The 26,655-nt window shown below is 41.4% G+C and overlaps 4 protein-coding genes, 1 long non-coding RNA gene and 1 other non-coding gene across 8 annotated transcripts; 3 read left to right on the forward strand and 3 right to left on the reverse strand.

The window, feature by feature from the left end:
- Positions 1-157: 157 nt before the first annotated feature.
- On the reverse strand, positions 158-6,816 carry LOC107224215 (protein ITPRID2). Of its 3 annotated transcripts, XM_015664188.2 has the most exons (6): positions 6,313-6,670; positions 6,063-6,075; positions 5,417-5,717; positions 5,030-5,325; positions 3,542-3,772; positions 158-3,468 (listed from the first exon to the last, which is right to left on the reverse strand). In XM_015664188.2, exons 2-6 carry the CDS (start codon positions 6,070-6,072, stop codon positions 2,414-2,416), a joined length of 1,893 nt encoding a protein of 630 aa, XP_015519674.1. In that variant the 5' UTR covers positions 6,073-6,075; positions 6,313-6,670; the 3' UTR covers positions 158-2,413. The 3 variants fall into 3 exon arrangements, with proteins under 3 accessions (XP_015519674.1, XP_046594630.1, XP_046594629.1); XM_046738674.1 differs by lacking the exons at positions 6,063-6,075; positions 6,313-6,670 and adding an exon at positions 6,700-6,816; XM_046738673.1 differs by lacking the exon at positions 6,063-6,075 and having other exon boundaries at positions 6,313-6,654.
- A 70-nt stretch (positions 6,817-6,886) lies between these two features.
- LOC124294198 lies at positions 6,887-16,384 on the forward strand. The gene is made up of 3 exons (XR_006904123.1): positions 6,887-6,996; positions 8,208-8,582; positions 14,445-16,384. It is a non-coding gene; the product is annotated as an uncharacterized LOC124294198 (long non-coding RNA).
- On the reverse strand, positions 7,343-17,221 carry LOC107224200. The gene is made up of 8 exons (XM_015664168.2): positions 17,049-17,221; positions 14,449-14,686; positions 13,706-13,923; positions 12,667-13,049; positions 12,302-12,567; positions 11,933-12,228; positions 11,349-11,735; positions 7,343-8,572 (listed from the first exon to the last, which is right to left on the reverse strand). The coding sequence occupies exons 1-8, from the start codon at positions 17,084-17,086 to the stop codon at positions 8,116-8,118; spliced, it is 2,283 nt and encodes a 760-aa protein (XP_015519654.2). The 5' UTR covers positions 17,087-17,221; the 3' UTR covers positions 7,343-8,115.
- Trnaa-ugc lies at positions 16,908-16,979 on the forward strand. The gene has a single exon. It is a non-coding gene; the product is annotated as a tRNA-Ala (tRNA).
- A 1,011-nt stretch (positions 17,222-18,232) lies between the features above and the next one.
- On the forward strand, positions 18,233-20,828 carry LOC107224203 (epimerase family protein SDR39U1). Its single transcript, XM_015664172.2, has 6 exons — positions 18,233-18,411; positions 18,748-18,854; positions 18,960-19,230; positions 19,879-20,144; positions 20,242-20,355; positions 20,440-20,828. The coding sequence occupies exons 1-6, from the start codon at positions 18,387-18,389 to the stop codon at positions 20,545-20,547; spliced, it is 891 nt and encodes a 296-aa protein (XP_015519658.1). The 5' UTR covers positions 18,233-18,386; the 3' UTR covers positions 20,548-20,828.
- Positions 20,616-26,538, reverse strand: LOC124294077. The gene is made up of 3 exons (XM_046737931.1): positions 24,687-26,538; positions 21,293-24,629; positions 20,616-20,625 (listed from the first exon to the last, which is right to left on the reverse strand). Exons 1-3 carry the CDS (start codon positions 26,536-26,538, stop codon positions 20,616-20,618), a joined length of 5,199 nt encoding a protein of 1,732 aa, XP_046593887.1.
- Between the last annotated feature and the right edge of the window lie 117 nt (positions 26,539-26,655).

Raw genomic sequence — 26,655 nt, forward strand, 5'->3', positions numbered from 1 at the left:
TTTTCGAATAAATACACACCTGCATTGGCATTTAGGCTCGGCGGTGAGGGGATTGAATTTTCGGAAACAAAAACTATTCTCGTGGTATTAGCAATCGTATTTATTACTATCATTATAGGCAAGTCTTTGAACATTATCTACAAACGAGGAATAAAACTCTGAAACAAAACTCTTATTATTTATGGTGTTTGTAATTATGGCCGTTATCTTACGACGAGAAAACAATAATTAAATTGCATAAAATGCGCGTTCGTAGGCAAATCTAATTGGTCGGATTCAATATCAGATTAGAATCCTGATCACATGTATGTAACATATCATAATACAAAGATATTGTTAAGAAATTTTCTCTGCTTTTTGAATAGCAAATCCGACATGACGTAAATACTTATAAAATATATCCCAATATCCAAATTTACGTGAAATATTATGCGACTTATTAGAATATATCATGAGGAGTGAAGTTGACCTGGTATACTATATGTATAATCAAGTACATACAACAGCTTAATCTTGGAATGAGCACTGGAATGTTAGAATATTCGTCATACGATTCCCTGGCAATACCCACAATTATAATATGAATGGCAAGAATTTTTCGATGATTACCTATTTTCAATTATTTATTTCTCTAGTATTATGTTCCGCAAAATAGTATTTCACTCTTATCTATTCACGATCGTACTCCAATATTAAAACTAATGTATCACATTATAAATACACCTACAGTGCAAATAATGTATACATTCATACATACACTGCCGGCCACAAGTTTGGATATACCAGTCGAAATTTCTTCTCGCACTAAAAGTCAGATAGCAGACTCAAGCATAAAGATAATCAAACGTTCCAAGTAGCGTTTCAAAGAGGAAAAATTAATCTTTTCCATAACTTTTTTTTAACCTTGGGACGTATTTTTGAACATGGCCGGTATTCGGCTATTTTTTAGCCACAGCAAATTAACCCCACAGGTCAGGGAAAATTTTTTCACCAGTTTTTTCTATGCTGAACTTATAAAGGATATCAAAACCTACATTTTTATTTTTTAGAAAGTTCCGTAGAATTTTTTTTCGTCCCAGTATTCCATTTTTAGCTAAAAGACATGGTTAAAAAAAAAGCCGTAATTCAATAACTAGGGAGTTTCAGAGGAAATGTCAAGAGAGTAAAAAGTTGCATAGGTTCACACTGGAGTAGCTTGAATTTTTTCAGAATTTTTTTTCAAATTTTTGACTGAGTCTCTAATGAGTAAAGGGTTTTTTCGGTTGGAACTCGAAGAATCATCGTCAGTTGAGTTATGTCGCGAGAACTATCAGACTTAAGACAACATAAAGAAAAAGCTTTAAGCTCTTGAAATTGTTTTTTAACGCAAAAAAAAATAGTCAATCACGTCTCTTATCTCATCTGTAAGAGTTTTGTGCTGAAAAATAGAAAAAATCACCTTTGCCATGCCATGATTACGTTAAGTAATAATCACGCCTCGTTTTTTAGTACCAAGTTTTTTATATTCAGTCAATTTTCCACGTTAAAAATTTGAAAAATGTGTTAGAATAATTTTTATTTAGATTATGGAGAAATTATTAGAATTTAAAAGAAACAATCTGAAAAAATTATTGTTAATTAAAAATAAAAAAACAAAAAAAATTTCTCTCATGATATATTGTCCTAGACCACATAATTCCCAAATAGAGTCTCTCCACTCATCAGAGTCGCGACCAAACATTTTGAAAAAATTCAAGCTACTTCAGTGTGAACCTATACAACTTTTTACCCTCTTGACATTTCCTCTGAAACCCCCTAGTTATTGAATTACAGCTTTTTTATTAAACATGTCTTTCAGCTAAAAATGCAATACTGGGACGAAAAAAAATTCTACGGAACCTTCTAAAAAATAAAAATATAGGTTTTGATATTTTTTTGAGGTTTACCATAGAAGAAACCGAGGAAAAATTATTCTTTAAGCTGTCCGGTTAACTTTCGGCGGCTAAAAAATAACCGACAAATCGCCACGTCAAAAATACGTACCAGAGTAAAAAAAAAATGTGAGGAATTTTCCAAAAAGGCAAAATGAAGATACATTTTTCCTCTTTAAAACGCCGCTTGAAACGTTTGATTATCTTTATCCTTGAATCTCCTATCTAATTTTTAGTGCGGCACCAAATTTCGAGTGGTATACCCAAACTTTTGGCTAGCAGTGTATAAATGAAGTAAAAGTCAAACTTTGTGGAATGTAAAATATCACATATCGTCGATAAATCTATGGAAGAACTTATCTTCAGACAGAATTTGACGAGTTACTAATGACGGACGTTTCATATGCGTCACACTTTGACTTCCAAACAACAAACGCTGTTTCATATTTCCTGTTTGTCCCATAAGTTCGCATTGTTGCAACTAATGTTGGTAGTTATCGCTCTCAACATCCGGGTTTCATTGTCACTGACATTACGCTGTTAATCATTTCTCGAAGCTCGTCCATTTCTTGTTTACTTTTAGCTACCATATCTTTCACTTTCTGTTTCTTCTTCATTATTTCCGACATTTTTCGCCAGCAATTTGTACTGTTAGCGTGACAACAGCATTTTATTGACGTTTCCTCGTGTTCACAGATCTGATCCAGTTCATCGTTTTTACAACATAGATCAGCCTTCTCAGAGCAGCAAACTTTCCACTTTTCCGCATCTTTACTCGTACCTGATTCATGTTCTGCATCGCAGTTCCCTTCGCCAGAATTAGAATCCCAGGTATTTACAGATTTTAAACCATATTTATCCAGCGTGCTGGATTCTTCACTGTGCATTTCATATTCCATAATACGATCTCCTAAGTTTTCACATACTATTGGATCAACATCGGTCACGTTAGCTTGTCGCTTTAGGCTTGGTTTTTTATCAACCGGTCTTCTTTTTTCTGATTTACTGTGTATTGTACTGTCGCTTAGCCTTCTCTCCTCACCTGGTGGTACAAGATATCTCTTTTGCATTTCACATAGGCTATCGCTTGCTCGCCGTGATATCGGATTTGCCTTCTGGTCACCGTGGTGATCCTGATTAATCGATTCGTTTCCGTCGGTGGTGGTCTCATTACTGTCAGACCACTTCGAGACGACCGTCGCTAACGAATCGCTCTGATCTTTGCTCAGTCTCTCACAATGTAACGCAAACTCTCCTTCCGTATCCATTATGTGTTGCCCATACTTCAAGTTGTCCTCGTCGAATGATAATTGTTTTGCCAGTTTTCTCGCAGACATTTTTCTAGATTTTTCAATGTCAATCACTGCATCAACAGTTTGTGCGATATGTTCAAGACTTTGACCTAATTCATGTATATCTTCGTCAAAATTGTCAACAGGATCTGTCGACTTGCTTTGAAAGTCATTGGTGTCTCCATCGAAATTGGTTTCTTCAGTGATGTCCAATGACTTCATTTCTATTAAGTCTCCATGTTTTCCAAATGCGAATGATTTTTCACCTAGAATTAAAGAAGTGTTACTTGCCAAAACTCCTTCGCTATTATATTCAATCTTTACAAGAACAAACTTTACCTATGATCATCCGTTTGTTACGCATATCAGGACTCTTCGATCTTGGTCGCTCAAGGTATTGCCTATTATCTGGTGAAAGAACAGATAATCGGCCCTCCTGTTGCATGGAACCAAAGAGCTCGCTGCTGCTGCTGTTTGTATTGGTGTAAGAATCATTTTCGTGACTCTCGTGTTCTCGTAGGCGTTCCATAATCTTTTGTACAATCTCCGATGGAGCTACGTACGGGGAGCCTGTTAAAAGGCACAGGAAGAATTAGAGTTTTCCACCAAGAGATAGAATTCAATTGAATTGCGTATTTATATTTTCGATAAAACATACGGTGAAACGATTTGTGCAATTGATTTAATCCTGGAAATTTTTAATATGGATGTATTTGTCGGTACGCAAATTTGAGATAATTTGTGTATCATATAAATTATAGATAAACACCTTCCCTCCTCTGGTTTAGAGTTCTTTTGTACAGTGGGAAGTATTTGTACTGGATATGTGATCACAACAAAAAATAGATCAATCCTTGCAGAGACAATTTGTAATACTGTAGAGAGGTGAAAAATAATTTGCATAAAGAATAATTTACTTAACCTAATGAATTACATGAAACAAAAATAATTGCCCAACTAGATGTTTCTATGTTCGTTATGCATGCAACGTGATTTTGAAAGTCCTCAGATAGGACAACTATCCAATAAAAAAGATTATATGGAAGGAATTTGCAATTATTACCAGAGAATAGAAACAGAAATTAAATTGTGTCTTCCATTAACCATATAATTAAAATTTGAGTTCATTTTGTTACGTACATTATGAAACACGGCCCGACGTGAAGATGCTGTTTGTACGATGATTGAGCTCGATAAACTACAAAATTTAGCCAATCAGAGAATATGAATCTTCACACTCTTCAATAATAATATCAAAGATAAAACGCAAGTCATAGTGAAGACAATAAACATGCTTTACCATTAAAAAATAATCCAGAAACACAGATACAAGTACTGAGTATCTGATGTAGGAGAGAAAAAGAAAAGAAAAATTAATGAAGCAAACAGTGGACTGCAAATCAAATAACGAAAAAACGAAATCACACATAGAATTTGTTAGCGACGTCGTGATGGGAACACTTACTAAATCGCTTGGCCCGGAATGTCTACGCCTCGGAAAACACGGAGGCACACATAGAGTGCTATCGTTTCCTATAACCATTATAAAAACGAAATTGATGAAATTGATTATGCGATGTTGTTAGTGACAAAGGCAGTTCTATTCTCTAGCCAAATCTCGAAATATTTGACAGCTGTCAATATTAGCAAATATATATGAAGCTTCCGTTCGCGTTGAGATGCTAGATTTCTTTATGTCAACTTGTGTAGCATGTTAGCTGCATGATTGAATGAAAGCGAATGATTTTGCTTCTGCTTATCCTCGTTCCTGTTATTTTTCTGCTTCTTTAAAAAAAGAAGGAGAAAACGGATGGAAACAATCGTTACCAGTGAGTCCTCTATATCCCAGAGACGCGGTGTCGAGTGATTCGCTGTCCTCTTGCTGCTGTTTGAGGAAATCATTTATAACAATTCCCTTCAACTTAGAAGGCTGCAAAAATCTCTTTGGTATTCTAGGCATTGACCCGCTCTCCTGAGGACTGTTATTGTACCCAAAGCCAAGACTCAGCAGAATCGCTTCTGGATCAGCCTTTCGCCATTCCAAAAGACTCTCAACGCTGCTGCAATGGCTGCTGTCAGATTGAAGACTGAGATCCCTGACGAGTCTGTTGTGTGGAACAGAGCTTCGAACAACAACAGAAACAACAAACAGGAAATTAAGCAACACCAGACGTAATGAGCGATAAGTTGAATTAATCATTCTGCGTGCCCTACCTGAGTGGGCCAGTCATTGTGATGGCCGGAGAGTTAGGAATAGTGATAGGCGCCGAGGCGGTCATATCTGATTTTCGTTGATGTTTTTTCTTAAGGAACGAATGTGCCTCTGCAGTATTTTCTGGTTGTAAATTGCCTGGTGTTTGCTTACTGCCAGTTCCCTGGTCAAATGGAGGTTTTGCTTTCTCGTAGGACGGAATAGAGTCAACCCATTGTTGAACCGGACTGGCCCGCCGTTTCATTTCCCAAATACCACGCAGCCAATGTGTCACTCGAACTATGGCCTCAGTTCCGATGTTTTCTGCACATAAGGTCAAGCATCAGTATTTAAACAGAACAGAATTTATACAGAGCCCTTCTTTTCTTTTTTTTTTTTTTTTTGGAAAAATTGATGTCAATCATTGACCAAATATAACACGATTTGACACTCTCGATTGTTGAAAAAATAGAGTAAAGCAATGTGAGAAATAACAAAGTGCTTGGTGTCGAATAAAGAATAACAAGAACAGAAATAAAATTATGATAAAAACGAAAACAGGCGATAAGCTGGATCAGCGGTTGTCAAATTATGTAACAAACCCAACTGAACATACAGTTCAGAAAACAGTGTAGGCGTAACTTTGTTATTGAATATACGATATCGTACCTGGATCCATTTCCTGCCCGATTTCAAGGTGGCGGTAGCGCAAAAAAGAAGGAATAAAAATCAAGTTTCGCAGATATAAATTAAGCTAAGCGATAAGACAATTGGACATTGAATATAAGGTTATGCGTATAAGGATCGATGGTTGTATTGGGATAAACACAGACGTATCGTCACGCATTTGCCGAACTAGCGCTTCAATATTTTCCTCGTTAATTGTGCACAATAAAGAATACGGCGATAGTTTACTTACCGCGTCTTCACCCCGCGCGCTTTGTAACAGCCCAAACACACTGCCCAACAAACTTACAATCAACTAGCACACTCGGCACACCGCACAAAGTTGGACAGTGGGAACGTATGGCAGAGCATCAATCGAGCGAACAACCGATTCGAGATCCGCACTACAATCTTGACTCATTAGTAATAACGACGTCGCCGTTTCAACGTTTCATTTGACTCTCGCTCGCCTTTCACAATCGCTCGAGTTCCCAGTGACGGATCATAAACGGGCGCGCGATTATTGTTGACCACGACCATCAATAAAATTTCCGTACATCACGCGTGATAATTATATTTATGGCCATTACATCTAAAAATAGAATTCACCTATCATGCAATTCCTTTCACGGTAACTCACCACTTATAAATGTGATCAAACACTTAGAGACAATGTCTATAGAATCACTCAATTTAATTCAAGGCAACATCTGAACCAAACCGCGATAGAGATTAGGTGAAAAGAGGGAGACGAAGTGATGATTCGACAACGAATTTTTCGATGGGATCACATGACCGGAAGTATGTGTGTTTACATGCATATAACGGAGCGACAGGTGTTGCGCGGCGGAAGGGGGGGGGGGGGGGGCTGCAAAAATCTGCGCCATAGATCTGCGCTATCAGTTCAGTGCGAATTGCGTGACGAGCACGGGTTGAGGTAAGCACAACAATAACAAGGTCGAGCCTAGGAGATTTGTTGATCAGGAAGTGTTCCTCGGTTTTAATTAATTGAGCCTTTTTGTTTATTGATTAGTGTAGAAAAAAGAGGCCAGATATATTACGCGTCGTTATGTGTTTGTGGGTTAAAAAATTGCAGGTGTATAGTGCAGATAATTGTCAATGCTTTACGGTGAATGCGGTGTTGGATGTCCCGCCTAGTGAACAGCAGCCGGGGTTACCTGAGTGACACTTGTTGCACCATAAATGTTATCGATCCAACGGAAGATGAAGGAATTAGCATTTATAACACGCATGTTTTTAGCAAACAGCTGTTCTTATTATGATTATTTTTGTGTGTTTTTTCAAGTTTATTTTAATCATAACAACTACAGCGTACATTCATGTTATTTTATCGGATCCATCGCGATAAATATATTTACTACTATATAACATAAGATATTCTCATTCAATCTTTTGCTTGTTTACACTTGTTGTAAGTAATAAATTAATTTATAGTTAATATTGGCAGTATATAATGTGTATTCTGGAGTTTACATCTACAGTCAATACCTGAGTATACTGTTTATAATCTTGATTTCGCAGCTTCTTTCAAGGTTTTTTTTTGTCCGTTTCTTTTGCTTTAAATTTCAAATCGGCGTATAAACACATCTTCATAAAATATCAGCGACTATAACAAATTATACAAGTCTATCATTATACTACTATATTATACGTACCTATGGAAGGAATTTGAAATGTGTATAATGTTGCACGTAAATTGATTAGAAAATCTGGAATCTTAATTATCCTTTGAATACAGGTATACGTACCCTGCATTTGAATTATACATATTCACTACACTTTATTGGTATATATATTATATAAAACAACGATTACTTTATCATGTGTAAATTTGCTTCTAAAATCTCTAATACAAGCGCGTTGTCGTTGTTCTCTCTCTTATATTTATTTTACCTCGACTTTCTCCCCGTCTTTCAGAGAGCAAAAATACGGATCCGCCTTAGCCTCGTATGAATATACCTATTTTCTACGGATATCGGTGATAGAAATCTGGCCTGAAAACGCAGTTCATTAAATTATCTTGTCTTGGAACTTCTCAGTTGCCAGCGTTGTCGTACCAGGGGCGCATCCAGCTTTTAGGCGTCCTACTGCTGCCTCCGATTAATTCCCTGCCCAATACATTTCCAGGAATTTCATCAATGTTCGGTTTCCAAGTGGCGCGACTTCGCCCGCGAGAAGTAACCGGGTCGCGGTTCGCCTGTGCCGAATCGTTGTCCTGCAGGACAACGAAAGACTTGGGATCCTCCCTCCCAAAGCTCGGCGAGTAAGGCCTCTGACTCTTAGGGTTGTAGATTATACTTTCATTCTCTGACGGTAAAACCTTCGCTGGAACTACTCCAGGACCTGGATGTCTGTTACGGCCAAAACCACGCGGCTCGTCGTCCACGTTACAGACGTGCAGCCGGTACGTAGGACTTGGCGAGCGTCGTCGCAGGACCGACGGATCCGTCGCTTCAACGTGCGTCGTCGGACGCTGCAGGCCCAACGATCCTCTGAAAAAAGGTATATATATATTAGACCTGTCCTTAAGAAGGGCAAAATCGAATTTTAATAGTCTTACCCACCAGATTGGTTCGTAATAATTAAAAAAAAATGTCAGAATTTTTAAACATTTTTCCCTCCATATTTACCCACCGCTAGGAAGCCTTACTTTGTCCCATAGGAAAAGCATGGATTTTTCGTGATTTTCAATCTTTTTTTTACCGCTGCCCTAATTATCAGCTGAAAAATCGTAAATTTTCAGAAAACGTTGACAGTTATGTTACCTTTTTGACGAATTTTTTGGAATTCGATAAAAGCATTTTTAGGCTAGATCAATCACATCTTTATTCTCTGTATGTTGCGAAAAAGGCGGAAAAAAGCAAAAAAAGTCGAAGAACGTCGTTTTGAGAGCTAAAAATAGGAGGAATAAAATGGCAGAGGTTACAAAAAATAGGAAACTTTTCGCTGAAGATGGTAAATTCTCAGAAATAGCTAAAAATAGAACAAAAGTCGAAAAGTATTGTTACAAAGCGGAAAATTAAGAGAGGAAAAGGATTTATTTTGTGACGAAGCTCTCCTTTTAAAGTCTCGAGATAGACTGTTTTTACAATAATGTTGGTTGACGCAGCAACCTTATTCTTTTGAAAGATATAAGAGGTTTATAAACGTCTTTTATCTATGATGACTACTAGATCATTAAAAAGGGGACAAAACGGGTGATTTCACCCTTTGTAACAGTATCTTTCAGAGGTGTAAATATAGAAGTTCTGTTCTATTATTCTATAATAATAAAAAAATGTGTGAAGACTCAACCGATTTTAACTTCTATATTTATACCTCTCAAAGATACTTTTCGACTTTTGTTCTATTTTTAGCAATTTCTGAGAATTTACCATCTTCAGCGAAAAGTTTCCTATTTTTTGTAACCTCTGCCATTTTATCCCTCCTATTTTTAGCTCTCAAAACGACGTTCTTCGACTTTTTTTGCTTTTTTCCGCCTTTTTCGCAACATACAGAGAATAAAGATGTGATTGATCTAGCCCAATAATGCTTGTATCGAATTCCAAAAAATTCGTCAAAAAGGTAACATAACTGTCAACGTTTTCTGAGAATTTACGATTTTTTAGCTGATAATTAGGGCAGCGGTAAAAAGAAGATTAAAAATCACGAAAAATCCATGCTTTTCCTATGGGAAAAAGTAAGGCTTCCTAGCGGTGGGAAAATATGGACGGAAAATTTTTTAAAAATTCTGACATTTTTTTTGAATTATTACGAACCAATTTGAGGGGTAAGACCATTAAAATTCGATTTTGCCCTTCTTAAGGACAGGTCTAATATAAATATATATATATATATATGTATACATATAGGAAGAGCTACGGAGTTGCGATAGTGGGAAATTGGTAGAGAAATGACTTTTTCGCGCATTTTAGTATAATTATTGACGAATCGGCCGGACCATCTGATGATGAATAAAAAATTCGGAAGAGAGAAAAGAACGTTTAGAAAATTTCGAGCAAATATGTTATTTGTGCCAATAATAGAGAACACGAATGAAACTAACATTGAATCAGTTCGAAAATAGCAGAGTTTAATCGTTCCAAACGTTCTCACTAGGGTGCTTTTTTTTGGACTATTTTTTTTTTTTTTCGGTCCCATCGTGAAATTTTGTTGGAAATACAACAAAAAAAATTCCCTGAAAGATTGAGCCCTTAATATTAATATTAAGTGCTCGCCCAAGGCATGTAAAGATTTCCCGTTTAAAATACACGTAAACTTTATTTTTTTTCTTTGAAACATCTACAGTTCAGGGGCATTTTATGGTATAGTCTATGGCGTCAGTAGGTTTTCTTCGGAATGAAATGCTCTACAAAAGTGCTCATTGCGGTGAAGTCGTAACTCACACCGGCGAAGTCGTACGGGCCACCCAAACCCAATTTTTTCATGAAATTCTTGTTTTTTTGCCCCTATCTCGTAAATGACAAGAGCTACAAAAAAAAAATATTCGACAATCAATAATTCGACAATTTAACTCAATAATTCATGAAAATTCCATACTTCCTCACCTTAAAAGCCCAATGTCTCAATAAATATCGATGTTAGCAATTTGGTTTTCTGGAACTTTTTTGTAGGAAATTAAATTTCCTACAAATTTGTTGAATATTTTTTTTTTTTGTAGCTCTTGTTATTTACGAGATACGGGCAAAAAGACAAGAATTTCATGAAAAAATTGGGTTTGGGTGGCCCGTACGACTTCGTCGGTGTGAGTTACGACTTCACCGCAATGAGCACTTTTGTAGAGCATTTCATTCCGAAGAAAACCTACCGACGTCCTAGACTATACCGTAAAATGCCTCTGAACTGTAGATGTTTTAAAGAAAAAAATTAAAGTTTACGTGTATTTTAAGCGGGAAATCTTTACATGCCTTGGGCGAGCACTTAATATTAATATTAAGGGCTCAATCTTTCAGGGAATTTTTTTTGTTGTATTTCCAACAAAATTTCACGATGGGACCGAAAAAAAAAATAGTCCAAAAAAAAGCACCCTAGTTCTCACTGTAAAATATTACATAATATGGTTGGTGTATATGGTTATCTTGTAGTTATTCGAATTTCCTTTGTCAGACTAATCTAATTCTATCATATATAATACATGAGATTTTTTTAAAAGATTTGTCCTCCTTTGCTAACTTTTGATTCAGACGTTCTGGCCGATTCATACTACGAAATCGTTGAAAATATTTCAGGTGAACAATATTAGTAACATCATAGACTGCGAATTTTTACCTCCGACTGCCAGACGGTGGTTTTCCAACGAGGCTGTCCTCATGGACCCTCGTCTGCAATATCTGGAAGGCGTCTTGGTCGTCTCCGGGATTCGGACGGCCGAAATTCTCGGTGTTGTTATTGTTGGTCCAATAATTGTCCCTACGCCTCGACTCGCTGGAGCTTCTTTCGCGTCTGCGATGCATCCTGGGCTCTCCCATCGGCAAGTGGTGATTCCTTTGGGTGCAGTAGGCGTTCCGATACTCGGGCTGCAAGTCGATGCTACCCTCGAGCTGCAAGTGGGCCGGCATTTTGACCGACTCGACCCGCGGAATATTTCCGTACGGAACGTACTGCGACCGCACTTCGGTCGTAGCCTCGAACAACTTTTGGCGGAAATTCTCATCTCTACGGATTAACAAAAAAAAAAAACTCTGTAGCTTCTCTTACTGCATTATACAAATATTCAATATTACACCAGTTGATCCGGTTATATGCGGCAATTTCTAACGAGCGCCGATTGGGAGAATCGTTTTGTAATTGTCAGTGCAGATGTTCTACCGGTAATAATGGTTTTTCATCAATTTTACTAGACAAGCTCGAACCTTGCGTCGTTCCGCGGTCTCGACGATCGGTTTCCGCTACCCGAATTCCGCGCTGTTCTCTCAACGCTGTCGATCAGACCGCTGTTTCTACCCGAGGGCCGCAACGCTAACGGCGGTTTCCGGTAAACCGGCGAGTCCTTGGAGAAGTCTAAATACTTGGACTTGTACTCGGGGTCCATGTCGATTTTCGTGCTGAATTTCGCACGCGTCGGTGACGACGACGATATCTTAGAACCGTCCGATCTACCGATCTCGTCGTCAGGCTTCATCAGCCTCGGACGCTCTCTTGGGAAATCCTGATATGTAGGACAATGGGTGAGTAGAAGAATCGAGAGGGTTTTATCGAGGACCGAATTTTTCCAATCTTACCTTGAAGGCATCCCTGTACTCCGGAATCTCGAGAGGCGGTCCTTTCGATTCGTTCATATCCGCGGCAAAGCGTTCAATCTTGTCCGTATTGGTCAAATCCTCCACGTCATCTTCGTCATCCGTGTCTAGCTTTCGGTTTTCTTCGCCGTTCAAATTCGCCTCGCCGACTGATCGCGGGTTGACGAATTGTTCCGACGTCTCGGTCGTATTGTAAAAATTACCCTCGGTCGTCAGATGCGTTTCCGGTTTCTTCAAAGAACGTTTCCCTGCGAAAATTTCAACACATTAACAATATACGTAACCGAAAATATTAATTATTTCGAAAATAATCCATATGTACGAATGATAATTTTTTTCTCATTCACCGCTCAGATTGTGATTCCTGAATACGTCCTTGTATTCCGGAATGTGGCGAGACTCTCCCTCCATTTTCAAGTTTGCGCTCTGCCTGAGTATTTCTGGTCTTCTCGCACCGACGAACGGCACGTATTTCTCGTGGTTTTCGGTCGAAGTTTCGAAGTCACCCTCCAGCCTGAGATGAGTCGGAAGTCTGGCCAGTTCCGGGCGACTCACGTTGAGCCATTCGATGAATTTCTCGCAATTCTCCGACATCATACTCATGTCACCTTCCATCTTCAGGGACGTCGGTCGCCGCGCCAATTCCGCGCGGTGAACACCCTCGTGGGCAACGTAGCACGACTGTTCCGTGTCGGCGATGAATTTTCCCTCGTGTTTCAGACTAGTGCCCCTGGATTAAGATAAGAGTAGTAATTTATCTGTCTCTATTTGTTTCGCAAAAATGAGAAAATACTACAACGATAACAACGCCAAGAACGCGACCTTTGAGTCACCCTGAAGAATAAATTCCTTTTTTGGATTTTCCCGCGACGAGCTATGATTTATGGGGCAAAAATTCATAATTCGTATGGCCCCAGAGTGCAGAGGTATTTCGTGCAAGGCACCGCGCTTTCCGAGTATAATTCCGAGAGAAGCGTCTGATCGATTTATTTCTACGACGTTGCGTACTCCGGAATTTAAGATTACACGATTATATATTTCGAAGGGATCAATTGCGGCTCTGAACAGCAGAAACGCGTAATTCTAATCGTCTCGCAACGGTCGAGTCGCTTCTTTATTTGTGCCATTCGGTCAGGGTAAAAAATTTTTCGGTTTATTTCATTGCAGGATTTTAACTGTGACTCATTATTTACGGCGTATTCTTTTTCCACCCAAGAAATCTATACATTCACTCAAATTTTCATCCTTTTGTTACAGAGATTTCATTAATTGGAGTTCACAGACTTCTTTTTCTTCTTCGCTAAAGAATACGTCTTTTGGATAATACGCTGCAGAACTGATTTTTCATCCTTTGACCTAGAATTAAAATGATGAACATGATCGCACCTCCGTAAAAGCGGTGGCCGACCTGGAGCGTTCAAATGAGGTACAAATCGCGAACTTTCAGTTTTCATTTCCATAACTTCTTGAGCGTCAGCAACCTCCGGATTGCACGCCGGTTCCTTGCTCCTTTCTTCCGCCTTGATTATCGCTCGTTCCGTCAGGAGACTCGGATCATCGTGATGATTGAGTGAATCAGGAACAAATCCCGCGGCGGCACGCTCCTGCAATCCATGAAACTTTGGATTATAAATGTTGCACGATTTCAAAGAAGTCTGCGGAGCTTGGGATTATCTATAATTGGTTTAGGAATGCGTGCTGAAATGTGGAATAGAGCAGAATATAGAATTCGGGCTAAGCGATCGGTCGATTTTCGATTTCAGTTCGTTTATAATTCAGAGCGATGAATATTGGAAGGTGGAAATTGATCAATATTTTTCTTTCTCGCAGCTGTACAGCCTTTATTTTGAACATCCGTTTTGTTATTTTTACGTTCTTTATTCGCCTTCATTGTATAAGCTCGGATTTAAGGAATCAATATTCTTCAAAAGACGCACGAGATACTAAGCGTACTTTTCCACACCGCCAGAGCCACGCAATGTAGAATGGATAAGAACCCTGTAGACGAGGCTTCACAAAGCGTGATTGATTGCAAAATTTATTCGTACCAAGAACTACGAAATTGCGCAAAAGGCAAAATGAAAATGAAAAATCATTAATTCATTACCGACGGTGATTGTACCAGTTACCTTCCAGATGTCCTCGCTACTAGCACGGAACGCCCTGCGATACTCGGTGATGAGATTCCCGAGGGAGCCTTCCGCCCTGCAGAGGCTGTCTTTGGGCCGACCCTGGACCCGTCTTCGGCGATAACGAGCGAGCTCGTCCACCGTCAGACTCTGTGGGAATGGCCATCGCTCTTTGCCTTTGCCTCGCGCTATCTCAGAGTCGGAGGAAGACTTGCCCAACCCGCAGAGCTGCCGTCGTCTAGAATTATTGCACAAGAAGGTAAACAGGCGGGACGGTGTTGAAATTCCGAATTTTAAAAGTTCGAAAATTGAAGTAAAGAAATCAGATTTTGACGAAACATCAAAATTTCGAATGGTCCAACACTCGGCGCTCAAAGTTCCGAAAGTGCAGAGTTCTGAAATGACAAAATGCTGAAGGACGTAACTCCGACAAGTCAAAGTTCGAAAAGTGCGAAAATTAGAAAATTTAAAAATCTAAATCATAGAAATTCCGAATGATCGAAAATCTTCAGTTCTGTGAATTTCTGGTTTGGTCAAATTTCATTGCTTTGAACTTTCTTTGTTTTGGATTTTCAATATTTTTTTAGATTTTTTACACCTGGTCGTTGAGTAAACTACGCTGTATAAGTATATTTTCATGTCCCGAACTTTACTCTATCGAAACTTTATTTTTTAGAACCTTGGTCTATCGTAACTTGAGTTTTCGGAACTTTGAGCCGTCGAGTTTCCAACCATTCGAAACTTTGTTGTTTCGTAAAAGTTTGATTTCTTTACTTCACGTTTAGCCACCAAATTATTCGGAACTAGGAGCTTTCGGAAATTTTTAAATTCAGAATTTCATACCCCGCCCCAAACAGGCAGCTAAATGTATAAGATTAGGAGAAAGTTTTGTTGCAGAGTTTCGTTGGGGAAGATTGAAAATAATTGAGTTGGATGAAGGAGTTGCTTAGAGAAGCTGTTTTTTCAATTGTTTTTCGCAAAATCCAATGTAATCTGTATACCTTGACGCACTCTTAGGCTTTATCTTTAATTTCCTCTAAATATACTCATATATACTCACATTCAAAAACAATATTGAAACGTTTTCACCATTCATCGCTAGCTTGCAGTGAGTCTAAATTTAATTTTGCGAATAAAAATGATAAAAATAACTTACGAAAAGGGAGAGAAATATATGGAAATAGATTCCAAAGAAGCGAAGTCTCGCGACCGCGTTACCAAAGCTGCAGGATGCCGACGGCAGAAATCGCGTGTTAAAAACTCGCAAAAGGCATGCTGCGGGCCGGGCCGAGAGTTCGAAACAAACTGAGCACGACTGCAGGGAGGATAATGGGCGTCGGGAGGAAGGTACATGCCGTCACAGGCATCTCCGCATACGGGGAACATCGATTTAGAACACGAGGAGAAATAAAATCCGGTTTATGCGGTATAATGGATTCCCGACACGGAAGCAATCGAATTAAGAGGCAATCCAGAAAGTGGACCAAAAATACACCGGTGCCAATCACGTTTCGGGCAATTAATTATTCGACGAGCCGCCATCCTGCCTTTTATCTTCGTCCGTATGTAAAGCGCTTTTCGCTTTACTCCTAATCCGTGGATAATCGCTCATCTTTACCGGATCACGCGATGATCGGCTCAGCTCTAATATACCCACTTAGCGGTATTAAACGCATAATTTAACTGCCTCGTTGATGTAATCTGCCAAGTTTTATCATCAATACAGATAGAATGATACAAACCTCAGAGATTTTTTCTTCTCGATACCCGAAACATCGCAGAAGGCTTACATTTTCCTTTTAATCTTCATTTCTGATGGACAGCTTGTAGGTATAAATTGAGTATTCCAGATAATACAGTGATTTTGTATCGTAGATGTTTTTGAGCAGTTCTATACTAATAATAAATTTGATCGACGTAAGACCGGCAGTTAATGCAATTACAGTACGTAAAAATTATTTCCTGGTTCGAATTTCAAATGGTTTGAATATCAGGCGCCGTAGCGCAGCGGTCAGTGCTGCCAGTCGTTTAAACTAATACGACATAAACTATGCATGATGTAGATGGGCTTTGGTAAACGCTCGCGCAGGACCAGTATTAAACAATGCCTACCGCTCTGTTGCACTGCGGTTCATCGATAATCTTCGTGTAAAAAAATAGCGGGAAATATATGAATATATAGATTGTCGCATGCGAAGGTAACTCAACGGCGCGTGAGCCAACCTGAGTAAACAGCATGTGACGAGTGGGTAATAACAGTTTCTTTTTTTAAGTTTGATTATCACTGTAGATACGTGGTGAATATGGCATTAACTCTCTAGTACGATGAACGTGTATTTTTACAATACTTTCGATGCTCTAGAATGGTTTTTTTCATCAAAACTATGTTCACGCGGTGAATTCTATAACGAATCACGAGCGTTAACGGCATCTGGAATACTTAGTGTCTCTTACATATCGGGGATGTAGCTCAGTGGTAGAGCGTTCGCTTTGCATGTGAAAGGCCCCGGGTTCGATCCCCGGCATCTCCAGTTTTTTGCGGCTCCATATAGTTCAACTGTAACGTGATTGAAGATCGAGGATGTTTTTTTTTTCGTTACCTTTTGGTGGGCTGATCCTTTTTCTTGGTCTCGCCCATCGCATTGTTGCCCCTGATGCAGTTTTACTCGACTGCACCTTGTAGGATAAACCTTTTACAGGAATCAACGAATTGCGTACCGCACGAATCTAAGACACGGAACGCGTCTGGTATCGGCCGACCTCATAGCGTGACTGGGGCACCAGGAGCCATTAGAACCTGCAGAATACATGTATAAGTTGCGCAGTGGCGAAGGTGGAGGAGCGTGCGTTATGTATATCCCCGAGTCTTTCGAGGAATGGCAAAATACTCCTGCCTCTTGACATGCACCCTGTGTATTTACGGCGGCGGAAACACAGGCGGGGGACTTCGCGATCGTCCTTGACCCACAATTTATACTTTCGCCGACACACTTATGAAAAATTTATCTTGATTTCGCGAAGAATCACACCTATTAGAAGAGGCTTTAAATCAAGTCACGACGTTTCATGTAAATATTTTAAATTTACATGGATGCCATTTTTACGAATGAATTATCAAACGTATTCCAAAGTTCGACTATCCGATTGTCAATTGCACCATCGGTTTTCCAGCAGCAAATTTTCATCCGTCAAGAACTAATTAGCTTCCAAAAAAAAAATTTTTATCAATACAGTCATAATTAATGGCATTACAGCTCATTTGTAATGTAACGCCGCATATTGTTGACCGCGATACCGGACGAGTCCTCGTTTGCTATATCAAGTTTGGCCTATAAATCATCGCCTTAAGCGGACTAATTGTAAGTAGGTTACACACTAAATTTAAACGGGGCTATCTCCTTCATCAACTAATCCTAGACGCAATTCTGTAACTGTGGTCAAGGCGTTTTTTACGTTGCGTATTGATGCACGCAACTCGAGCGTTCTTTGAATGAAGGCGCGTCTCTCGACATGCCGCTCTTCTCGCCAAACTACAATTATTATCTAAGAAGATCTCTACTAAGTTTTGTGGCGAAAATATTGTGCAGTACTCATTTTCGGTACGATGATTCAATAGAGCATCGTTTACTCTAAATTTTGAGAGATATTGAATTATCCATATTGCCAAAAAAATGAATATCGAGTTACCAACAGATACAAGAATAGCCGGCCAGTATCAATTCTGCATTGCCGACGTACGTGACTGATTTATCGACCATATTTTCTGTCAATCTACCGACCAGATTTAAATTACCGACTATTTGATAGCTAACAGCTGTGCGTCGCGATATTTTTAATCTGTCTGCTTTGTAAATATTTCCTCGATGTGAACTTGAAAAGCTCAGAAGCGAATCAATTCCAGTACAATTAACTAATTTTAGTTTATGCTGGGCTGAGCAATGACTGTGAATCACATTGTGATAGGTACGTATCACCGGCTAGAATTTATTTTCTACAAAATTATGTAATATAACCTAAATGGAACTTCGAAATCAAGTATCATTTCAAAAGTATGTACGATACATCTTTTTATTGTATACGAAATTTTCGTAGTAGCTGTAAAATTATATCGATTTTCAAGAATTAGTCTCATATGTTTACTTATGAATTAAAATTTAAAGGTTATTCATTTCTTCTCATATACATTTAATTTGCGAACTTGAAATTTCGTTAATATGAAATTGGAATTTAATGAAAGAACGACGTTCGCTGCAACGAACAACGAGATCAATCTTACGCCTTTTCTACGAATTATTCTAGGTGGTGGAACGGGGTTCATAGGAACCGCATTGGTCAATGCTTTTAAACAGCGAGGCTTCTGTCCAATTATAATATCTCGTATGCCAGGACCGTTTCGCATGTCTTGGGTAAGACTTGTTCAATTTTTATCCCTACTGAACTCCAAGTTTCCCTGGTAAAACGGTCCAATTCGAAAAACAGATTGTACCATATTTGCAATATTTGTTTTTCAGCATGATCTTGAGCGTGATGGTCTACCAAAGAATACGACTGCAGTGGTGAATGTTGCAGGACAGAATATACTTGATCCAACCCAAAGGTGGACTCCTGGATTCAAGCAAAATATATGGAACAGCAGAGTTGAAACTACGAAGTTACTGGCTCGGGCCGTCACTGCCTGTCCTCCCAAAGTCTTTGTCACAATATCTGGCGTCGCTTATTATCCACCCGACGAAAAGGAATACAACGAAGAAAGCATCTGCAACAAGTACGATTTTTTATCAGGTCAGGACAATAGGATCTTCAAACTAGTTGGCTTCTTAACATTTGACAATTGAATGTTTGCCCTGAATTAGATAATTTGTTCGACTCATTGTCTGTTAGTTGGTCAGAAATCATTTCATATATTATCCAATTTTCACGAACATTAGTTTTAAGAATTCTTTCAAGTTTAAGGTTAAAAAGAAATAAAATGCAAATCCAGTATTTAGACTACAAATACGGATGATTTTAATTTCACAGTTAAAGTCCCTTGTTCGTTCATCTTCGCCTCATGCGCAATGCGCACCTCATTTTGTACACTCCTTGTCATCATTAATGAAATTTCTGGATTACTGGCTGCAGCCATCACTCTTCCCACTCATTAAACCTCAGACTGAGGATATTGATGGACTTATGGATACAGATTTGGCTGCATTTTAGCTGAATTCTTCAACAGGTGACTAAAATTATACGTCATTGGAAGTAGCTACCAAGTAGTTACTTTGTTGCGAAATCAGCACACAACTATTTTAGATGCAACGTATCCTTATTTCTCTGACTTTATTCGCAGTCAAATCGGTGTCCGTGCTTCTATAGGTATTCCCTCCAGATCTGATGACTAGATTATCAATCCTGTTATTAAAATTATAACGACTATTTGTTTGTTGCCAGAACTCTGTCACGAGTGGGAAGACGCGGCTAAACTGCCAAAGGACCTAAACGTGCGACAGGCCATAATTCGATCAGGTGTCGTGCTCGGTAGAACGGGAGGAATGATCAAACAGATATTTATCCCGTTTTATGTAGGACTAGGTGGTCCCATTGGCAGTGGAAAGCAGCCCATGCCTTGGATACACATCGATGATATTGCTAACATTTTCGTAAATGTTGTGGAAAACGATAATGTATCCGGTATATTCAATGGAGTTGCGCCTCAGGTATATTTCATCTAATAGTCCCATATTGTGCGTCTCCGGAAATGCGATTGCTTCTTCGAAGGTAGCTAGAATTAATCTGTATGTATTTCTTGCTTAGGTTGTGACCAACAAAGAATTCACAGACGCTTTCGCTTCTGCACTTTGGAGGCCGGCTAAAATCCCAGTTCCTGAATTTGCTCTAGCGCTTGCATTTAACAGAGAAAGGGCGAAGGTACGACATTTGATATTTTTTCGATATTCTTTACTAAAATAAATTATGGAATAAAACAATATTATTACCATGAATTTTTAACAGATCATGACGGAAGGACAAAAAGTTATCCCAAAACGGGTCTTGGAGTCGGGATTCAAATACAAGTATCCAACGATCGATTTGGCCTGCAATGATATTGCAAAATGGTGATGAAGCACTCGGCAGTTCTGACCGTTCTGACCGAAGGAATATCGAATCGAATTATCAGTCATAAAGTGCTAGCGTAGTCTGTGGAAGAATTTCGATGTTCCAGTCATCTTTGTACTTATAGAAGCATTCTTTGTTTTGATAGAAATGCAAAATATACGCATATATAATCACCTGTTACGAAGATCTTATGTCGGTTGTGAAAATTTGAAACAGGTTTGCTTACGGAACACATTATAACACAGTCAGTTACTTATCTTTACAATTAAAATTCTGGCAGAGAACTCGCTGTTATTATCATGTTTGGCTTTTTCCGCGAATAACCAATCCAGCTCTTACTCATACAGTGTTTAGAGAGATGGCAAAAAGATATGGATCATCAACGTGGGATCCGCGAATTAGTGATGAGAACGAGCGTGAATGAAACGAAAGTGATGTTGAGATGGAGAGAGATAATGAATACCGATAATTGAGATTGTTGTTGGTTTCGATGAGGCGATACAAACCGTATCGTAAGAGAACGTTACAGAGAGAGAGAACACATAGATTATACACATACATGATTTCGAGACAGTAGACAATACATGAGATACACCTGATAGGTTTTGAGTCGCGACACGGGCAAGCGGCGAGATTTGACGCAGAGACGGCAAGTAAACATTGCACGCGAGTGTGCGTACATGTGCGAGGACGATTTTGAGTGTCGCGAGACACACATTTAACTATTCGATACTTTGCCGAAACATACCGCCCGCTTCGTTTTAAGACAGCGGATTTCGTTTTAACGGTCACAACGCGAACGAGACCGTCGGTTCCCGGATGCACTTCGATCACTCTCGCGAGGGGCCACACAGATGGAGGTAGATTTTCGTTTTTTACTAGAAGGATGGATCCGATTTTGATATTCCCGTGATAAGTCTGCCATTTCGAGAGGTTTTGGAAGGACTGAAGATACTCCGTACTCCACCGTTTCCAAAAATGCTCCAGCATTTGACGCGAGTGTTGCCAGTGCGATAGCCGTTGATCTGGCACCTCGATGAGTGACGGCTCAGGAATTGTGTTTAATGCTGAGCCGACGAGAAAGTATCCTGGAGTCAAGGCACTTGGATCCCGTGGATCGTCCGAGATAGCGCAAAGAGGTCGAGAGTTGAGCGTGGCTTCTACTTGCGTGAGGAGCGTCGCGAATTGCTCGAACGTTTGAGTAGCTTCTCCGATGACTCGTTTGAGGTGAAATTTGACCGATTTCACTCCGGCTTCCCATTTTCCACCGAAATGAGGCGCGGAGGGAGGATTGAACCGCCACTGGGTTCCGTGTGATGCGAGGATGTTTGCGATTTCTGAGAACTCCTTTGACGATGCAGCGAGAAGACGGCGAAGTTCTGAGTCTGCGCCGACCAGATTCGTTCCACAATCGCTTGCGATTGAGGCACAAATTCCTCGTCGAGATGTGAAGTGTTTGTACGCCGCGATGAATGCCTCCGTCGTGTAGTCCGAAACTAGCTCGAGATGCACAGCCGAGGTCGTGAAGCAGATGAAGATAACGATATATCCCTTGCATGATTTCGCTCCTCTTCCGCGGGAGGCTCGAATCGAGAATGGACCAGCGTAGTCAACACCAGAGGGAAGAAACGGCCTTGATTGCGTGACTCGAGACTGAGGGAGTTGGCCCATCTGTTGGCTGCTGAGAGTGGCGCGATGACGCGCACAAGGAACGCAACGATGTATGAACATGCGGATCGGTACTCTTCCTCCCAGGATCCAGTACCGCTGTCGGATTGTGGCGAGAGTGAGTTGCGGACCTCCGTGGAGCGTCAACCGATGATGATGATCGATGATTAGTGTGGAGAACGATGATTCGCGAGGCAAGATGAACGGGTGCTTTTCGTCATACGAAAGCAATGAGTGATTCAGTCGACCACCGACTCTGAGGAATCCGTTCGAATCGATAAACGGCGTGAGTCGCGATAGTGGATGACTTCGAGTGAGACTTGAGCTTGTCTCGATTTGGCGAATTTCTTCTGCGAAGTACGCCTGCTGGGTCACCTTGGTCCAAAACAGTTGGGCGTCGCTCAATTCGAGAGTAGAGATCGGTCCGACAGTGATAGACGTGTTTACGTGATTCGATGTCGTCTTCGCGAGGAACCGATTTGCTGCGCGTTTACACAATGATGTGACTTTGAGGAGAGTCGATAGTTTTGAGTAGCGATCGACGAGATCCCAGATTTGTAGCGGCTTAGCTGTTGCGATGTGCGTCGACAGCCCTTTTCTTTCCTCGAGATGAATGTTTTCTTCCGGTCGCGGAGATAAGGATGGCCAATTGACAGAAGGCTTCGAGAGCCAGGATGGTCCGAAGGTCCAAAGTTCTGATTTTTGGAGTTGCTCCGGAGATGCACCACGAGACGCAAGATCAGCGGGGTTTTCAGAACCCGAGATGTGATACCAACGAGCGCGCGCGAACTCTTGGATTTCCGTTACGCGATTACGAACGAATTCCTTCCACCGCGATGGGTGGCTTTTGATCCACGCGAGCGCGACTGTGGAATCCGTCCACAGATAAACCGGGGTGTTTTCGAAATTAAGAGTCTTTTCCACATGACACATCAACCGGACGAGAAGATTCGCAGCACAGAGTTCGAGACGAGGAATTGTCACCTTCTTTAGCGGCGCTACTTTAGTTTTCGCGCACACTAGTGAAACGCGCACTTCGTGAGTGTTGATATACGTTCGCGCGTGGATCACTGCGCCTAATGCACTTTGAGAGGCGTCCGCGAAACCGTGGATCTCTATCCCGAGAGATGCTGAACTTAACCCGATCCATCGTGGGATGGTGACAGCTGAGATGCCTTGAAGATCTTGTAGAAACTCGATCCATCGCGAGGACAATGAAGCTGAGAGCGGCTCGTCCCAGTCAAAACCGAGTGCCCACAATTCCTGCATAAAGATTTTGGCTCTGATCGTGATCGGCGAGAGCCATCCGAGAGGATCAAAGAGCTGCGCGGTTTGTGAGAGAACTTTTCGTTTCGTGAAATTGTCCCGAGTTTGATGAATTTGCGGAGAGAACGCGAACGCGTCGATGTCTGGTCTCCACGCAAGACCGAGAGCCCGAAAGAATGGACTTTGATCGAGATTCAGATGCATCGCGATCTCTTGATGGTTTCGAGAAATGTCAACGAGAGTTTCTGAGTGGCTTGAAGTCCACTTTTGAAGTTCAAAGCCGCCCGCCTTGAGCAATTGATTGAGTTCGTTGATTTTCTCGCGACCTTGATCAACGTCCTCTGCTCCTAAGAGGATGTCGTCGACGTACATGTTCTCGAGAATGACGTGGCTCGCAAAGGGATACTGCTTACCTTCGTCGTGAACGAGTTGATGAAGAACACGGATCGCGAGATACGGAGCGCTTGCAAGACCATACGTTACCGTAGTCAGTTGATATTCTTCAATCGGTAGCTCTGGTTCTTCCCTCCAGAGGATTCGCTGAAAATCTTGGTCATCATTGTGGACCAAAATTTGTCGGTACATCTTGACGATGTCTGATGAGAACGCGACTGGATATTGTCGCCAGCGTAAGAGAACGTCCGCGAGGTCGCTTTGCACTTTTGGACCGACGAGAAGATTGTCATTGAGAGAGAGTCCGAGGTTGGTTCTTCGAGACCCGTTGAACACGACACGCAACTTTGTTGTTGAACTGCCTTCGCGAACTACACCGTGATGGGGAAGATAAAACACGCGGGAATTGTCTTCAGGTATATTGATAGCGCGACGCATGTGCCCGAGTTGACGATATTCACGAAGGAAGCTCGAGTAAGCCTCCTTGAGTTTCGCGTCGCTACCGAACCGTTTTTCCAAACGAAGGAGCATTTGATGCGCGGGATTCCGCGAGTTGCCGAGCTCTACCGAATTGTCCTTGAACGGCAGCCGAACTACGTAACGACCGGACGCAGTTCGAGAAACCGTTTCGCGAAAGTGTTGCTCACAACGCTCTTCTTCGGAAGTTAGTGCCAAACGTTTCGACACTTCTTCCTGCTTCCAAAACTGCTGCACGAGATCGAGCAGTTCGTGATCGAGGGAGCATTGGAAGCCTTGGACTGCGCCATACGAGGGGCTTGCTGCTTCCGCTGAAACGCAGCCGGAGAGGACCTAACCGAACTGAGTTTCTTGCGCGATTGGTGTTCCTGGTGATCCTCTTCGAACTCCTTGACTAATGATGTTGCTGTAGATGTCAGCTCCGAGAATTACGTCGATTTGACTGGGATGTGCAAAGCTTGGATCCGCGAGGTTGAGTCCTCGTAGATGAGGCCAGTCTTCGACGAGAAGTCGAAATGAGGGTAGATACGATGTGAGTCGTGGAAGCACGAGTGCCTCCACCTGACACGAGAACGAGGTGTGAGTACGAGATTTGAGTTGCAATGTCGCGATGCCGCGAGTCACTGCCGATTGATGAGCTCCGACGCCAATGATCGGTATCGTTGCTTGATGCCTACGTAATCGCAATTGTTGCGCTAGCGACTCCGTGACGAATGAACTTTCGGATCCTTGACCGAGTAGAGCGCGAGCGATGATTCTTTCTCCAGTCTCCGGATTTGAAGCGATCAATTGCACTGTGGCGAGAAGAACTGGAGAGCGCTTGATCATTGTAGGCTGAGCTGAGTGGTTGCTCACCTGAGAGGCGCTGTTCGAGATCGGTGCGTTCTGCACTGCAGGTTGCGCTACTGCGGCCTGTCCTTGAGATGTGCCGCGGTTGGCAGCTGTCGAGATTGAGGAAGAGTTTCGATGCAGCAAGGAATGATGTCGACCGTTGCACACGCGACACGTTTTGTTGGATCGACAGTCCTTCTGCTGAGGTGTACCGAGACAATTGAAGCAAAGCTTTTTCGCAGAAACCACTTCCCTTCTTTGATCCAGAGATTTGTCGCGAAAGGTCGAACAGAACGCGATGTAGTGGTTGCCTTTGCAACAAGCACACGACTGTTCCTTTGATTGCGCCGTATGTGACCTTGTCGTCTGAAGATTTGACCTTCCTTGCGATGAGTGCGGTTTCGACGTCGCGATTTGATTATGAGCATGAGCTTGCTCTACGGCTTCGAGGGTGTGGATGCGACCGATGAGAAACGCCTTGAGCTCCGCAAACGAGGGGGGCTCGAGTTTCTCGCTAACACTTTTCTCCCACTGTTCGAGAGATGCTGGGTCGAGCTTGCGAATCGTCATGTGCACGATGATGTGATCCCCTAATTTCTCGGGACCATCGAGAAGTTCGAGCGCGCCAAGAGCTTCGCAAGTGTTGCTGTGCAAGCTCTTTAGTTCCGATGATGATTTTTTAGTGACACGAGGAATCGCGAAAAGTGTCGCGAGATGAGAATCAGTCAGAAGCCGCTTGTTTTCGTATCGTGAGACGAGAGTTTCCCAAGCTCGAGGGAAGTTTTCTGCGGTGAGGGAAATGTTTTTGATAAGTTGTAACGGTTCATCGGTCACACTGGTTTTGAGGTAGTGCAGCTTTTCCACTTCCGAAAGTTGCGAATTTTCGCGAACCATCGACGAAAAGAGGTCGTGAAACGGCTTCCATTCTGAGTAGCTGCCCGCGAAAGTGGGCAGTTCGATACGCGGTAACCGTTTTGATGATCCTCCTGCTGGTGCGTCTTGAGGAGCTGCTGCGGCTTGCGCGGTTGCTGCAGGCGCAGGCTTTAGCGATTCGAGAAGATCAAGCATCACTCCTTCGCTACTCAAGAAGTGCTCTTCACACAGTCCGTAATAATCTTTCGCGAAGTACGAAAGCTTTTTGATCGCGTCGAGTTGATCACCTTTTGCTGCGAACTTGATCTCGCTGATCTTTTCGTGATTATCTTGGAACTTATTCCAACTTGAATTTAAAGCATTAAGCCGCGACTTCACCTGCCCGTAAGTGATTTTTGCCTCGCCGAGCTTGCGCAGGTTGTCGACGGCACGAGAGATGCGCCAAATGTAGTCGTTTTGACGTTCGATATGTTCTTCGATCGACATGTTGATGTACGAGAGGATTTAAACTCACGCGACGAACTGAGTTTTCACGAACGAGATACGCACACAGTGATAACAGGGCGTCGCGATACACACTTCGAGAGATCGGTGTTGTTGACG

The sequence above is a fragment of the Neodiprion lecontei genome, chromosome 4, assembly GCF_021901455.1.
Source record: "Neodiprion lecontei isolate iyNeoLeco1 chromosome 4, iyNeoLeco1.1, whole genome shotgun sequence".
NCBI classification, from domain to species: domain Eukaryota; kingdom Metazoa; phylum Arthropoda; class Insecta; order Hymenoptera; family Diprionidae; genus Neodiprion; species Neodiprion lecontei.